The sequence below is a fragment of the Acartia tonsa genome, chromosome 14, assembly GCF_053477335.1.
Source record: "Acartia tonsa isolate MP-2025a chromosome 14, ASM5347733v1, whole genome shotgun sequence".
In the NCBI taxonomy this organism is placed as follows: domain Eukaryota; kingdom Metazoa; phylum Arthropoda; class Copepoda; order Calanoida; family Acartiidae; genus Acartia; species Acartia tonsa.
Window position 1 is genome coordinate 20,841,070 of NC_137273.1, and position 15,939 is coordinate 20,857,008.

The 15,939-nt window shown below is 33.2% G+C and overlaps 1 protein-coding gene across 2 annotated transcripts in view; it reads left to right on the forward strand.

Annotated features, from left to right (window-relative positions):
* Positions 1-15,939, forward strand: part of LOC145306122 (furin-1-like) — a 114,557-nt gene that overhangs the window by 64,081 nt on the left and 34,537 nt on the right. For both annotated transcript variants that reach the window (XM_080148075.1, XM_080148076.1), the window contains exons 15-27: positions 56-132; positions 733-843; positions 2,891-3,003; positions 3,225-3,311; positions 5,573-5,658; positions 9,794-9,834; positions 10,995-11,102; positions 11,365-11,439; positions 11,818-11,894; positions 12,941-13,002; positions 14,183-14,251; positions 14,609-14,671; positions 15,107-15,169. In XM_080148075.1, coding sequence (XP_080004201.1) covers positions 56-132; positions 733-843; positions 2,891-3,003; positions 3,225-3,311; positions 5,573-5,658; positions 9,794-9,834; positions 10,995-11,102; positions 11,365-11,439; positions 11,818-11,894; positions 12,941-13,002; positions 14,183-14,251; positions 14,609-14,671; positions 15,107-15,169 — 1,032 coding nt within the window. The remainder of the gene's footprint in view (positions 1-55; positions 133-732; positions 844-2,890; positions 3,004-3,224; positions 3,312-5,572; positions 5,659-9,793; positions 9,835-10,994; positions 11,103-11,364; positions 11,440-11,817; positions 11,895-12,940; positions 13,003-14,182; positions 14,252-14,608; positions 14,672-15,106; positions 15,170-15,939) is intronic.

Sequence of the window (15,939 nt, forward strand, 5' to 3'; positions counted from 1 at the left end):
TTTATTCCTTAAATTGTACATATTCGTTCTTATTTCAAATTTTATTTTTTTACAGGTAAAACAGTTGACGGACCTGGTCCCCTGGCGAGCAAGGCTTTCACTAATGGTATTTCAAAGGGACGAGACGGAAAGGTAAGGGATATTCTTAAATTTAGCGATAATAAAATATAATGTTCGTATTTTATAAGGAGGGTGTAGGACCCTTCCCTGAATTTTATATGAGGGTTGGACAAAAGTCATAAAACGTAAAAATTTAGATACTATTGCCTATGATGCGTCGTACGATCGCAAGATATCACATTTTCTCTGCTATCATCATAACATATGCACTATAAAGGAGAGAAACAGAGAGATAGTGGGTATTCTCAAATTAAGCAAATATATAAAATATGCACCTTGAAGGGAGAGTTGGAGGCAAGGGATAATATTAAATTGAGCGTTTATAAAATATGAACGTTGAAGGAGAGACAGAGAGGTAAAGGTATTCTCAAATTAAGCGGTTATAAAATATGCTCACTTATATTTGTTTGTGAAAGTATAAGAAACCAGGGATGTTAAATGTCTAAATAGTAAACTGGTTAACAACAGCTAAAAATGATTCTTTAAACATTGTGATAATTAGTTCTTTGCTGAAACAGGACTTGCAACTTTTGTATTATAAGATGAAAAAGGCATTTGTTGCCATTTTCTCTTTTAAATCATTTGCACATAAAGATAATAAATTGTTTTTAGGGGTCAATATTTGTGTGGGCTAGTGGGAATGGAGGACGACATACTGATAACTGCAACTGTGATGGATATACAAACAGTGTTTACACCCTCTCCATTTCTTCTGCGACACAGGTACAATTTGAGATCTTTTATATTTGATGCAAATTTTGAGATTTACTTGTATTGCACTGTAATGGACCGACATAAGACACATCAAAATAAATACAAAATACTGAAAGTAATTGTAATGTTATGAAAATACAAACAGTGTTTATACCCTCTCTATCTCTTCTGCAACACAGGTACAATTTGTGTGCTTATGTATTTAATGCAAATTTTGAGATTTACTCTTGTATTGTACTGTAATGGACATAAGGGACACAAAAATAAATGAAACACACTGTAGGTAAATGTAAATTTTAAATATATAAAAATTGTTAAAATTCTTTTTAACATCTGTAGATATACAGATTTATTCAAGTTTTTATATTTTGGGTATATTTTGTGTGTTATTATTAATGCAAACCAAAAATGTTACAACAAATTTCTACCTTAATCAACCTCTCAATATCTTAAACAATGCAAGTAAAATTTGGCGCACTTTTTTGACTTATTGCAAACTTAGAGGTGTAATTTTTATCTCATTTATACTTAAATAACAATAATCATACTGTAAATATGTACAAATAGTGCTCAATTTATCAGCGACAAAATTAAAATTAGCAAGCTTTAAAATATGTTGTCAATTTTGAGAGTAGATGAAAAATGTATTTTTTTTTTCTTATAGTTTTAGTGAAAATGTGAAAATAGTTTTACTATATTTTTTAAAGAGAAAAAAGATACATGTTGGTAACAAAAGTAAAAGAATGTAATAACAATGTTTTACAATGTAAGGTATGAGAAGATATGTATTGGGCAAAGCAGAAAAAAAATATTACATTCCACAGTGGACAAAGGGATGGTCTTTTCCTCGCATGATTAATGATAACTTTTCCCCAGGAATCTTAAATATTTAGATGTACATTCCCATTATTGATTAACAAAATTATCACTTCAGTAGGTTAAATTTATTGGTTCAAAAGTTTTAATACTGCTAGCTTGAAACTATTAAGTTTTTAAAGACAACGAATGAGAGGTTGTGTTTATAAAACTTTGAGTACCAATATAATTAATTTACTTTCCAATGTCCAATTCCCTTACTGCTTTTTAAATAGACAAAAAATGAAATGGTAATTATAAATAAATTTTAGGGTATAGTCCCTTTCGTGGCAACGCCTCTTAAGGGGCGTTTCTTCGATTTTCACAGTAGCTTTCGATAGGTCATTTTAGGTTTCGTTAGGTGATTGCCCCGCAGGGTTAGAGCCCACTTGCAGGGGCTAGAAATAGGGGAAAAGTTAATGTGAAAATACGACGAAACGCCCCTTAAGAGGCATTGTCACAAAAGAGACCATACTCAAATTTTATATTGATTGATTCCTTTTTCCCTGTGTTTACAGTATAGGATACAAGAAAAATAAACTCAAGACAAATAACCAGGGAAGGAGGAAACATTGGACTGCAAATTACACTGGTTCCCAAAGTTTTACAACGTTTTCCTTTTAGTTGATTCAAAAACTTTGGGTACTTTTATTCAATCCTAATATGTTGGTTCCAAATTTATAGTGTCATAACTTTTAGACAATAACTTTAATCTACAGAAGGAAAAAATTTGTTTATTATCATTGTGTATGCATATCACTTTATCGTTTTTTTTCTTATCCCTTAAAATCCTCGCAAATAACAAAACATGCTCTTTTTTTTACAAGATATTGACTAGTAAAGTTTGTTATATTAATAAACTGATGGCTTCTCCTTTAGACTCTATGGGGGTTGGGTTTTGGGGTTGAGTAACTTTTCTTAGATCAATCTCGATATATTTTCAAGGGGATGGGACAATTTGTTCATCCAACATAGGAAAAATAACAAAAAATATTTATTAGCAAGTGTTCTTGATAAATGGGGGAGGGCCCGGGGGGGGGGGTTAATTGGGGTGAAATGTCATCCACTTTAAATTTTAGTTTTTAAAAAAATATTTGTGGGGGGGGGGGGAGAAACAAGTGAATAATTTTTAGGAACAATTTCTCTTGTTATTACTTTCCCTGGACCTAGCATCAGCCTATATATATCTATCTATATTCAGGGAGGGTTGAAGCCCTGGTACCTAGAGGAATGTTCCAGCACCCTGGCAACAACCTACAGCTCTGGAACGCCTGGACAGGACGCCAGTATCACAACTGTGGATCAAGATGCAAGGTACATTATTGCTGCGATGTAAAAGAAAGATGGTCGATAAATTAATTGGTCAAAGGGTAAATATGGGAAAGCTCTCTTTCTACGGACTTTTTAAATTGTACCTAACTATTACAGGAATCATCATGCATAGTTTGAAATCGTTTGGACAATTTAAACATGCCAAAATTAACGGACTGGTGTAAAAGATACGCTTTTATAAATACAACTTTTCATTTGTTAAGGTTGAGAAAGAACCGGCTCTGCACGTCAGGACACACTGGAACATCTGCCTCCGCTCCGCTGGCTGCGGGCGTTCTTGCTCTGGCTCTAGGAATATAGTCAACTCTATTTGAGATTTAACTTTCACAGCTACACCTCTAGATGCCTCTTGGGGTGCATAAGGGGGGAGGGGGTGGTGGAAATCGGTCAGTGTTAATTAAGCAGAGCAAACAATTAATAAATTTTATATTTTTGCGATGTTTAAAAGAAACTCATTTTTATTGCAAGCTGGATCAATGCTTGATCGGTCCACTTACAACAAAAATTTTAACTTTATGTGATGCTCTATATCTGTCAATATTGAAATGAAATATTTTACATAAAAAGAGACATACATACATTTTACATAAATAATCACAAACTAGCAGTAAGATGATTGATTAATTTTAGTATAATAAAAAGGTTAATAATATTCACATAAGTAAGACAAAAAAAGTACTTATCAAAGGACTATATAATCTCTCTCGAAGTGATAGCGTACTGATAAAGAGACATCTATGCTTTTTATTTTTGATGGAGTAATGAAGGGTTTTCAAAGCTTTGAGGGTGTTATTTAATGTAATTTTATAAAAAGTTTTAAAGGGGTAAAATGAGAGATTTCAAAGTTTAAGTAGGGTAAACACTCCTTTACCCCCCACTCTTGGACGTCTATATACTGATATATTTGAACTTGAATATTGAAATGTATATTTAAGTTTAATAAAATTATTTACATTTAAACTTATACTCAGTACAGGTTTATGTGAATGTAGAAAATAATTTTTAAATATGAATAAGTTTTATGTACATAAACAAGTTTAATTCAATGGCAAATATAGGTTACGAAACAGTAAAAAAATTGAATTAAATGCAGTGGCGTGCACAGCAATTCACCAGGGGGCTGTGATACCAATAGGGAATGCAAAAAGGAGAAGGCAGGCCTTCCAAATTTCAACTTAAAGGGGAGTGTCGACTCTCCTATACTCCCCCCTAACACACGCAACTGAAATATAAAAGGGTATCTTTTTTAACCTCCATATAACACTATTACCTTCCCCACAAAATATTAAAGGCTACCTATGGCTGAATTTCGTACTATAACTTTTCGAGAATTCTTAATTTGATAGCTCATTCTTAGAAGCGAAGCTACTTTATAGTACACAGTCAGTTCGTCAGCCCGTAACGCTGTGAGTGAATAACTTTTTGTTTCCTATACTGATGAGCATAAAATAAGTAATCAACTTCGTCCGTCGGTCTGTCAGTCATGCTATAAAAGATAGATATAAAAATAAACAATGTTATGTATTTTTTTAAAAAAATAATCTCTATTCTTGATTTAAACATTTGCTTGTCCGAACTCCATCCATAATTTTTTTGTGCTTCGCTACTTTTTTATGTTGTCATCCTTGTTCATTATCGTATTGTTGAATTTATATGTTGCCAAATTATCTTTAGTATATTCAATGATAAGCTGAATTGAATAATGCTATTTTAGTCTAATTAAGGAAGGAGGGGACATTGGACTGTAAATTATTTTGGTATCCAAAGTATTATAAAATACTATTTCTATTTAGTTTGATCAAAATCTTGATTGGTTGGTTCAAGCAACATCTTATCAGACAATAATCTAATCTACATAAGGGTAATTTTGTTTGTCATCATTAAGGATGTACGTCAATTGATTGTTAATTTTCTTATCCCTTGAGATTTCTTCTTGTACATACTTTAATCATTAAAAGCGTAGGTAGCTACTATTCAGAGGAGGATTCTTAAAAAAAAACTTTTTGGCTCACTGCCTCACTAAAATCAGTGTGGCTCGCTAACATTTTTGTGAAAAATCCTCCAAATCGCATAAAAAATCTACAAAAATTTAATAAAATTATAAAATGGTTATTAACATAAGATTTTGTTTAATTTTTTAGATTTTTAATGCGATTTTTGAGGATTTTTCACAAAAATTTTGAGCAAGCCTCACTAATTTTAGTGAAACAGTGAGTTTTTTAAGAATCCACCTCAGTTCTTTTTATTAATGTTTCAGTCAGTAATAGCCTTTTCATTATGGGTTTTAACGAGATAAGACAATGGCCGATAAATTGATATACAGCCCCAATGATGATACACAAAATAATACCTTCTGTAGATTACAATTTGAATTGAAACGTTTGGACAAATAAAGAACTTAATGAACCAACCACTCAAATTTAATAAATGTCCCCTAAGTTATTAAGCCAAAGAATTTGAAAACTTATAAAACTGTTCGGTCCCCTTAAACTGGTGGCCTATCCCAATAATGTAGATAAAATCGGTTTATCAAATAAGTTGATATAAAAACAGAGGCTAACCCTGCATTAACATGGAGAGACATGCAACATTTGGTAGTCTACACAAGTAATACACTACCATTGAGACATGAAACAGGTTGGTAACTACTCCTGCTATGTCAGGCGATAATATTCAATATTTGGTAGTCTATACAAGTAATACTCTACCATTGAGACATGAAACAGGTTGGTAACTACTCCTGCTATGTCAGGCGATAATATTCAATATTTGGTAGTCTATACAAGTAATACTCTACCATTGAGACATGAAACAGGTTGGTAACTGCTCCTGCTATGTCAGGTGATAATATTTAATATTTGGTAGTCTTTACAAGTAATACTCTACCATTGAGACATGAGACAGGTTGGTAACTACTCCTGCTATGTCAGGTGATAATATTTAATATTTGGTAGTCTAAACAAGTAATACTCTACCATTGAGACATGAAACAGGTTGGTAACTACTCCTGCTATGTCAGGCGATAATATTTAATATTTGGTAGTCTATACAAGTAATACTCTACCATTGAGACATGAGACAGGTTGGTAACTACTGCTGTTATGTCAGGCGATAATATTTCATATTTGGTAGTCTATACAAGTAATACTCTACCATTGAGACATGAGACAGGTTGGTAACTACTGCTGTTATGTCAGGCGATAATATTTAATATTTGGTAGTCTATACAAGTAATACTCTACCATTGAGACATGAAACAGGTTGGTAACTACTCCTGCTATGTCAGGCGATAATATTTAATATTTGGTAGTCTATACAAGTAACACTCTACCATTGAGACATGAAACAGGTTGGTAACTACTCCTGCTATGTCAGGTGATAATATTCAATATTTGGTAGTCTATACAAGTAACACTCTACCATTGAGACATGAAACAGGTTGGTAACTACTCCTGCTATGTCAGGTGATAATATTCAATATTTGGTAGTCTATACAAGTAATACTCTACCATTGAGACATGAAACAGGTTGGTAACTACTCCTGCTATGTCAGGCGATAATATTCAATATTTGGTAGTCTATACAAGTAATACTCTACCATTGAGACATGAAACAGGTTGGTAACTACTCCTGCTATGTCAGGCGATAATATTCAATATTTGGTAGTGTATACAAGTAACACTCTACCATTGAGACATGAAACAGGTTGGTAACTACTCCTGCTATGTCAGGCGATAATTTTCAATATTTGGTAGTCTATACAAGTAATACTCTACCATTGAGACATGAAACAGGTTGGTAACTACTCCTGCTATGTCAGGCGATAATTTTCAATATTTGGTAGTCTATACAAGTAATACTCTACCATTGAGACATGAAACAGGTTGGTAACTACTCCTGCTATGTCAGGCGATAATATTCAATATTTGGTAGTCTATACAAGTAATACTCTACCATTGAGACATGAAACAGGTTGGTAACTACTGCTGTTATGTCAGGCGATAATATTCAATATTTGGTAGTCTATACAAGTAATACTCTACCATTGAGACATGAAACAGGTTGGTAACTACTGCTGTTATGTCAGGCGATAATATTCAATATTTGGTAGTCTATACAAGTAATACTCTATCATTGAGACATGAAACAGGTTGGTAACTACTCCTGCTATGTCAGGCGATAATATTCAATATTTGGTAGTCTATACAAGTAATACTCTACCATTGAGACATGAAACAGGTTGGTAACTACTCCTGCTATGTCAGGCGATAATATTCAATATTTGGTAGTCTATACAAGTAATACTCTACCATTGAGACATGAAACAGATTGGTAACTACTCCTGCTATGTCAGGCGATAATATCTAATATTTGGTAGTCTATACAAGTAATACTCTACCATTGAGACATGAAACTGGTAGGTAACTACTCCTGCTATGTCAGGCGATAATATTCAATATTTGGTAGTCTTTACAAGTAATACTCTATCATTGAGACATGAAACAGATTGGTAACTACTCCTGCTATGTCAGGCGATAATATTCAATATTTGGTAGTCTATACAAGTAATACTCTACCATTGAGACATGAAACAGGTTGGTAACTACTCCTGCTATGTCAGGCGATAATATTCAATATTTGGTAGTCTATACAAGTAATACTCTACCATTGAGACATGAAACAGTTTGGTAACTACTCCTGCTATGTCAGGCGATAATATTCAATATTTGGTAGTGTATACAAGTAATACTCTACCATTGAGACATGAAACAGGTTGGTAACTACTCCTGCTATGTCAGGCGATAATATTCAATATTTGGTAGTCTATACAAGTAATACTCTACCATTGAGACATGAAACAGTTTGGTAACTACTCCTGCTATGTCAGGCGATAATATTCAATATTTGGTAGTGTATACAAGTAACACTCTACCATTGAGACATGAAACAGGTTGGTAACTACTCCTGCTATGTCAGGCGATAATTTTCAATATTTGGTAGTCTATACAAGTAATACTCTACCATTGAGACATGAAACAGGTTGGTAACTACTCCTGCTATGTCAGGCGATAATTTTCAATATTTGGTAGTCTATACAAGTAATACTCTACCATTGAGACATGAAACAGGTTGGTAACTACTGCTGTTATGTCAGGCGATAATATTCAATATTTGGTAGTCTATACAAGTAATACTCTACCATTGAGACATGAAACAGGTTGGTAACTACTGCTGTTATGTCAGGCGATAATATTCAATATTTGGTAGTCTATACAAGTAATACTCTATCATTGAGACATGAAACAGGTTGGTAACTACTCCTGCTATGTCAGGCGATAATATTCAATATTTGGTAGTCTATACAAGTAATACTCTACCATTGAGACATGAAACAGGTTGGTAACTACTCCTGCTATGTCAGGCGATAATATTCAATATTTGGTAGTCTATACAAGTAATACTCTACCATTGAGACATGAAACAGGTTGGTAACTACTCCTGCTATGTCAGGTGATAATATTTAATATTTGGTAGTCTATACAAGTAATACTCTACCATTGAGACATGAAACAGGTTGGTAACTACTCCTGCTATGTCAGGCGATAATATCTAATATTTGGTAGTCTACACAAGTAATACTCTATCATTGAGACATGTTGGTAACTACTGCTGTTATGTCAGGCGATAATATTCAATATTTGGTAGTCTACCCAAGTAATACACTACCATTGAGACATGAAACAGGTTGGTAACTACTGCTGTTATGTCAGGCGATAATATTCAATATTTGGTAGTCTACACAAGTAATACTCTTATCATTGAGACATGTTGGTAACTACTGCTGTTATGTCAGGCGATAATATTCAATATTTGGTAGTCTATATAAGTAATACTCTACCATTGAGACATGAAACAGGTTGGTAACTACTGCTGCTATGTCAGGCGATAATATTCAATATTGGGAGTCTATACAAGTAATACTCTATCATTGAGACATAAAACCGGTTGGTAACTACTCCTGCTATGTCAGGCGATAATTTAATTCTTAATTCTGGAAATAAAAGGTGGAACTGTTTGGACACTGCTAGTTTGTAACCACCATATCAAAATTTGATTAAAGTACCAAACGTTTTTGTAAATGAATAACATTTCGTGTTAAAACAACTTTGATTAACAGTGAAATTTATCTTTGTCCTTTATCTCATACTTAGATTTTTAGTTAATTCTTTCTTTTCTATAATGTTTGTCACTTTGACATTAGCAAAGTGTTTGATGTACCTTATGTGCACATTGGACAGTAATTTTTACTGGTATCCAAAGTTTTAGGAACTTTTCTATTAAATCTTGTTTGGTTGTCACAAAGAAGCAGTATCCAAACTTTTTGACTATTAATTTTTATCGACAAAATTTTGTTTTATCATATTGGTGGTGAACATCAGTTTATCGTCTTTTGTCTGATTCATTAAAATCCCTGGGTCTTCAGTATATTGATATATAAAGATTCTAGAGGCTCTGCTCCTAGAGACCAATTGGGAACTGAGGGAGAGGGAGGAAGGGGTAAGTCGACCCTTCACTTATATTTTTTTTATTTAGAAGCAGTTTATCTTGTGTTGGTAGAAGTACCCACCCCCTAAGATACTTATAAAGCTTCTTTAGACCTAAAGAAGCTTTACTGTAAAGTAAAAACCTATCGGTCAAGAAGTTAGTGAGATTTTGAGCTACAGTGACAGTTAGACATCTATTTAATTCTATAAAAGAATTATTTTTTTAGGATGGGAGGTGAATTCAGTTGGACGAAACTTTAGTCATAAGGTAAATAAATTTTATGGCAAAAATTGGTTTAGTGGTTGAAGGGTTTAGATGGGTTTTAGGGGGTGTATATAAACCAATAAGACAAAAAATATGGTGGGAGTTCCCCATTTTCCCAAACCCCTCAAGAATCACATAAACTATCCACGCGTCTGATTAGGTTTTTGTGAGTTACTTATTGATTAGGGACATCTACAGGTGAATCCCATATCAAAAGATATAGATACTCGACAATAATAAAGGTTATCTTCACATTTACACTAAATAATCAAATTTCCAAATAACGCAATGGACAGCAGATGAACTCAACTCGCATACCTTTAAATTGGTTTTAATAAGAAAAATGTAAAACATTGAAAACACTGCATTTAACTGAAGAGAAATGTCAGAAGTTTCCTATATGTTGCATCTGTACCACAAATGAACTGTTTCAATAAAAAAAATATTTGAGGCTTATTTTAGTTAGGATAGGTTAGGTTAATGTTAGTACAGCCCCATTGGGAGAGCCCTGTAGGGTTAGAGCCTCCAGTGTTGGCAATGAATAATTTTTTTCATCAGAAATCATAAATCAGGGAAGGGGGGTGGGGGGTAGGCAGTCAAATTATAGATTTGAGTGAAATCACCAAATTGTCAACAGAAAAATGTTCTAAGAATTTGTGTTCACCTCAAATTGAATTTTTTACATTTTTAAAAGAAAAACACAACAAACAATACAATATTTTCATCTTTCAAATAAATCTCAAACAAAGGGGGTAGCTTTTTAATACTTTAGGATATGAATATTGGGTAATGGGTAGCCCAAAGTGGTTATCCCCCCCAGCATGAGTTAAGCATATGAATATTACATATATGATATACTGTTTTTTTAGATCGGATATGGCCTGTTAAATGGCACTTCAGTTGCACTATATCTATACTATTCTATAAACTAGTATACTTTATTTTAGTTCGGATATGGCCTACTAGGGAGCACTGCACTATATCTATACTATTCTATAAACTAGTATACTTTATTTTAGTTCGGATATGGCCTACTAGGGAGCACTGCACTATATCTATACTATTCTATAAACTAGTATACTTTATTTTAGTTCGGATATGGCCTACTAGGGAGCACTGCACTATATCTATACTATTCTATAAACTAGTATACTTTATTTTAGTTCGGATATGGCCTACTAGATGGCACTGCTTTAGTGAAACTGGCAACAAAATGGAAAACAGTTCCATCTCAGCATATCTGTCAAACTAATGTAGAAGATGTTCAAAAGGTAGGATAGGGGTAGTTTCCCTCACAGTGGCTAGTGAGCATTACTCCCTCCAATCTATTCTTAATTTTTACTTCTTTCACTAATTGCAAAATATTTCTTATTTTTGTATGCCCTATGGTTACGGGAATCCACACTAAAAAATCAAACCTCTATTTTTATAGCATTAATGAAAATCTAATTTGGTTAACGTTCTCGGATGGAAGGACAGACGGACAGGCCTCAGTTATAGAGTTGCTTGCGCTACTATGAATTAAAATTTCAGGTTTTGCCGAAGTCTCGGGGGATGTTCGTAAATGTTAGTATGATAACTGATGGCTGTGATAATATGATTAATAAGGTGAGAAAAATACTTACTAAAAGCCATGGCTTGCATATTTGTACTAATCTCATAAGCTGTATTAAATCTAACTTTATCAGTGGGAGGACAAAGTTTTTAAAAAAACATTTTTGGAATAGTGTTTCCAAAGTAATGGATGTAGAATATTCGTGGATATTATGACAAGGGAAAAATTGTTTTCAATTTACCTTTATAAACTGGAACTCTTTTATTGGTTAATTCGTTCATCCAGTAGGAGGGGAGGGAATGGGGTAAAGGGGGTGAAAGGTGGGATTCGTTATTTTAGCCCGCTGCGTGTTTTACTTTTTTAGAAAACATGAAAATCTGGTGTAATATCCAAGTAATGATATATCCATTGCCAAATTATTTGTATTACAGGTGAGATATTTGGAACATGTTCAGTGTGTTATTAGCCTGAAGTATCCACCCAGAGGTCATCTTAAAATATCATTAAGGTAAATATCCTGTTATTAGCCTCAAGTATCCACCCAGAGGACATCTTAAAATATCATTAAAGTAAATATCGATCCTGTTATTAGCCTCAAGTATCCACCCAGAGGACATCTTAAAATATCATTAAGGTAAATATCCTGTTTTTAGCCTCAAGTATCCACCCAGAGGACATCTTAAAATATCACTAAGGTAAATATCCTGTTATTAGCCTCAAATATCCACCCAGAGGTCGTCTTAAAATATCATTAAAGTAAATATCCTGTTATTAGCCTCAAGTATCCACCCAGAGGTCGTCTTAAAATATCATTAAGGTAAATATCCACGCAGAGGACATCTAAAAATATCATTAAGGTAAATATCCTGTTATTAGCCTCAAGTATCCACCCAGTCCCAGAGGTCATCTTAAAATATCATTAAGGTAAATATCCCTCAATACTAGAGACTTTAATAAAGGCACCTAATTATGTCATTCGCAGTTAGGACTTCCAGACAAAGGTCGTTCAATCAAAAGGTCGTTCAATCAAAAGTGTCTGTTGATCACTGACTCCCCCACTCTTATTTTACCAAATTGAATATAAAGGAAAGTGTGTATATTATTTTAGGGCAGGTTAGTTAGATTATGCTATATTTGGTAACCACGAAGGACTACCCAGAGGCTAGACATAATCTAACTATAATATACTTGCTCTTTTTAAAGTCATTTAAAAAATAAGAGGAGGTGTGCTAGTACCCAACATGCACTTTGAGGGAAAGCGCCGGTAAATTGTCATGCAATCCAGGGATATTTCAATTGACAATAAATTAATATAAAAACTCAAAATTAGTGCTGTTTATTAGATGATTTTTTTTTTCATATTTGTTTATTAAATTTTATGATTGATTATTTTGTTGTTTTGAGGGGGGAAGTTGGTTTTGTACACTACCACTAAATGGCATAAAACATTCTTTAGATTAATAAAAAAAACTTCCATGAAATTAAAGAACAATTTAAGATTTTTGTAGGTCATATTGACGGATATCCTGTTACATTAATTTATAAATTATTTAGATCACCCCGAGGAACTAGATCAAATTTGCTATTACCTCGACCACAAGATAAAATTTCTTCAGGTAATCAGCAGGAATACAGTGATAGGACAATAGACAATCACTTATTTAATTTATAGTGTGGGGAGGGGAACATGGACTATAAATTGAATTAGTACCAAAAGTTTTGAACGGCGTTATCGTATTCGTTTAAATTTTTGGTGCTTGTTAGAATGGTTAAAAACCTTATCCATCCCCTCCCATCAAACTCTGGATGAACGAACTGACCAATAAGTGATGTCCATGTTAGCAACCAAAATTGTGTCATAATATCCACGTTTTTTTTATATCCATTGTACTTCTAATGATTTTGTATCTAACCAATTATTTTTATATTGTCCAAATAATTTATTAATCGATATATTATTACTTTGATGTTGCACCAGAATTTCATGTACTCTAATAAAGTGATACTCGCAGCTAGCCAAAATAATGATACCTCCCATCAACACCCTATACCCCATCCCCTCCCCTTCTACAGGATGAACGAACTGACCAATAAATGAGACCTATTATTATAGCAACCTAAATTTTCCCCTGTCAATATATCCTCTGATTCTATATCCATTTTTATCATTTAATTAACTTTTCATGTAAACTGTGCTCTATGTATCCCATATCTTATTAGCTGATAAAAGCTTTTTTATTTAATTAACAATTTATTTGCCATACTTTATTAACAATTTACCTAGTTTTAGCAGGGATATTAAGGTATAAGACAAAGGAAAATAAATTTAAATATAACCCTAATGATGATAAACATGTTTCTCGTATTCATTCGAATCCGGTGGATAGGAACCGGTTCTCATCCATACGAAAAAAACTATGTCCAGCATCGTATTATATCCAGATTTCTACGAATATAAAAATGTACAATCATAAGATTAAAACCAGTTTTTTTAGCCCGTGCCTTCGGCACCTTGGGGCTAAAAACTGGTTTTAATCATATAATTGTACATTCTTTATCCGCGGAAAGCTGTTTATAATACGATGCGAGAAATAACTATTACCCCTTTGTAGATTGTAATTTTTGGCCAAAAAGTGTGGACACTGCTGGTTTGTACTACCTAATCAAGATTGAATAAAGTTTTCCAAGTTTTTTAGCCAACGAATTAGATGATTTATTTATGAAACTTTGGGTAACAGTTTAATTTTCAGTCCAATATCAACTTCCTTCTTGAGTTAAAAAATGAATATATTTTAGGTTTTGAAGACTGGCCATTTTTATCCGTCCACTTTTGGGGTGAAGATCCTACTGGAGAATGGTTTTTAGGTAACATAATTTCCAGTATGGCTTCGAAACCGTTAATATCCGCAGGATTAGAACCAGTTCTCAACCATAACAAAGAATCATACATATCATCGTATTACAGACAATTTTGCCATTAAGCATCATTCATAAAAACTATTCTTCTTTTCTTTTTAGAAAGTCATCAATTTTCATGAACACTATTCTTGTTTCATCAAAAAATTAACTTATGTATTTTCCCGTATTAGCTATACGAAAAAAATACGTCTTCGGTTCTTCGAGGCTAAAAACCTAGTTGTAATCTTATAATTGTACCTACATTTTATATCCGCGGAAAGCTGTTTATAATACGATGCGAGAAATAACTATTCCAAAATTTAGATGTTGAAAACGCTGGCAATTTTGATGCAAAAGCTGATGGCATTCTTAAACATTGGCAACTAGGTAATAGATAGATAGGATAGATAGTTAATAAGATAGATAATGAGATAAATAGATAGTAACATAAAAGAAAGATGCTTTACCTTAAAGTGACTCATGATAATGAAACCGGGACTCCTAATTTTTAAAAATAAACTGTAAATAAGAATGTCATTTTTTCTGCGGGGCATATACCTGCGTTGCCCCAACCCTGCCGGGATACAATTTTCCTAATAAAACCTAACCTAACCTGAAGTAAAACACAAACACGTGAAAAAATACCCTTTTCCCTTTATTTACATTTTGTTTTGCTCGACTAGGCATTTTTAGAGAACAACTGATTATTTTAAATAAAGGTTAAAAAATCAAGAAAATATTTTTTATATTTACAACCTCCAAAACCCCATATTGCTTTACGGACAGACTGGCAGACGTATATACATAATTTTATTATTTTAGTATTACATGGAACATCAGAGGATCCTTTCCCTGACAAAAATGTTTATCAAAATCAGAATTCAGGTAATTTTTCATTTTTTTTTAGAATTCGTTGCATTGTCTAATTCCTTATATAAAAGTAATAGGATGTCTATGTGTGAGTGTCCGTCTAAACCGAATTAAGTTATCCATTTTAGAGTTGCTTTACATTGGTCCCTGGATTGGCTTAGGCTATTGGTTTTCTGAATCCATCGCCCTTCCCTTTTGAATACATGACCCCGAGATACTAGGGGCGCAGCCATTTGTAAATCATTTTAATACAATCATTTGTGAAGACTTGTTTTAATAATTAGATGTGGTGTGAGGGGTGGGGGGATATAGTTGCTCTAATATTAAGAAAGTAATTTTACATAGGGAGGGAGGGGATATTGGACTGTAAATTACTCTGGTACCTAAAGTTTTTTCCCGAGTAATGTTATTGGTTGGCTTAAAAACTTAACCTACCTCAATCTTTATTAATTGGTTGAAACCGAAGGTGTTCAATTTTCCATTTCATCTACAGAAGGGGAAATTTTGTTTATTATCATTGGGTATGTAGATCAATTTATCGTCTATTGTCTTATCCCTTTATATCCCTGTATTCTCCGCACAGAGAAAATGAAACAAAACTATTTATTTATTCCCTTCTATTCTTTGTAAATTGCCAATCTTTACTAAAGGCTTTTTGCTTCACTTTATAATTGAATTTTCTCTATTGCTAGTATATTTTTAGCATCAAAGCTACTCTATAATTCACTTTGTCCTTCCGTCCGTAACACTATGTTGGAAATGTGATTTTCTTGGCATCTATTAAA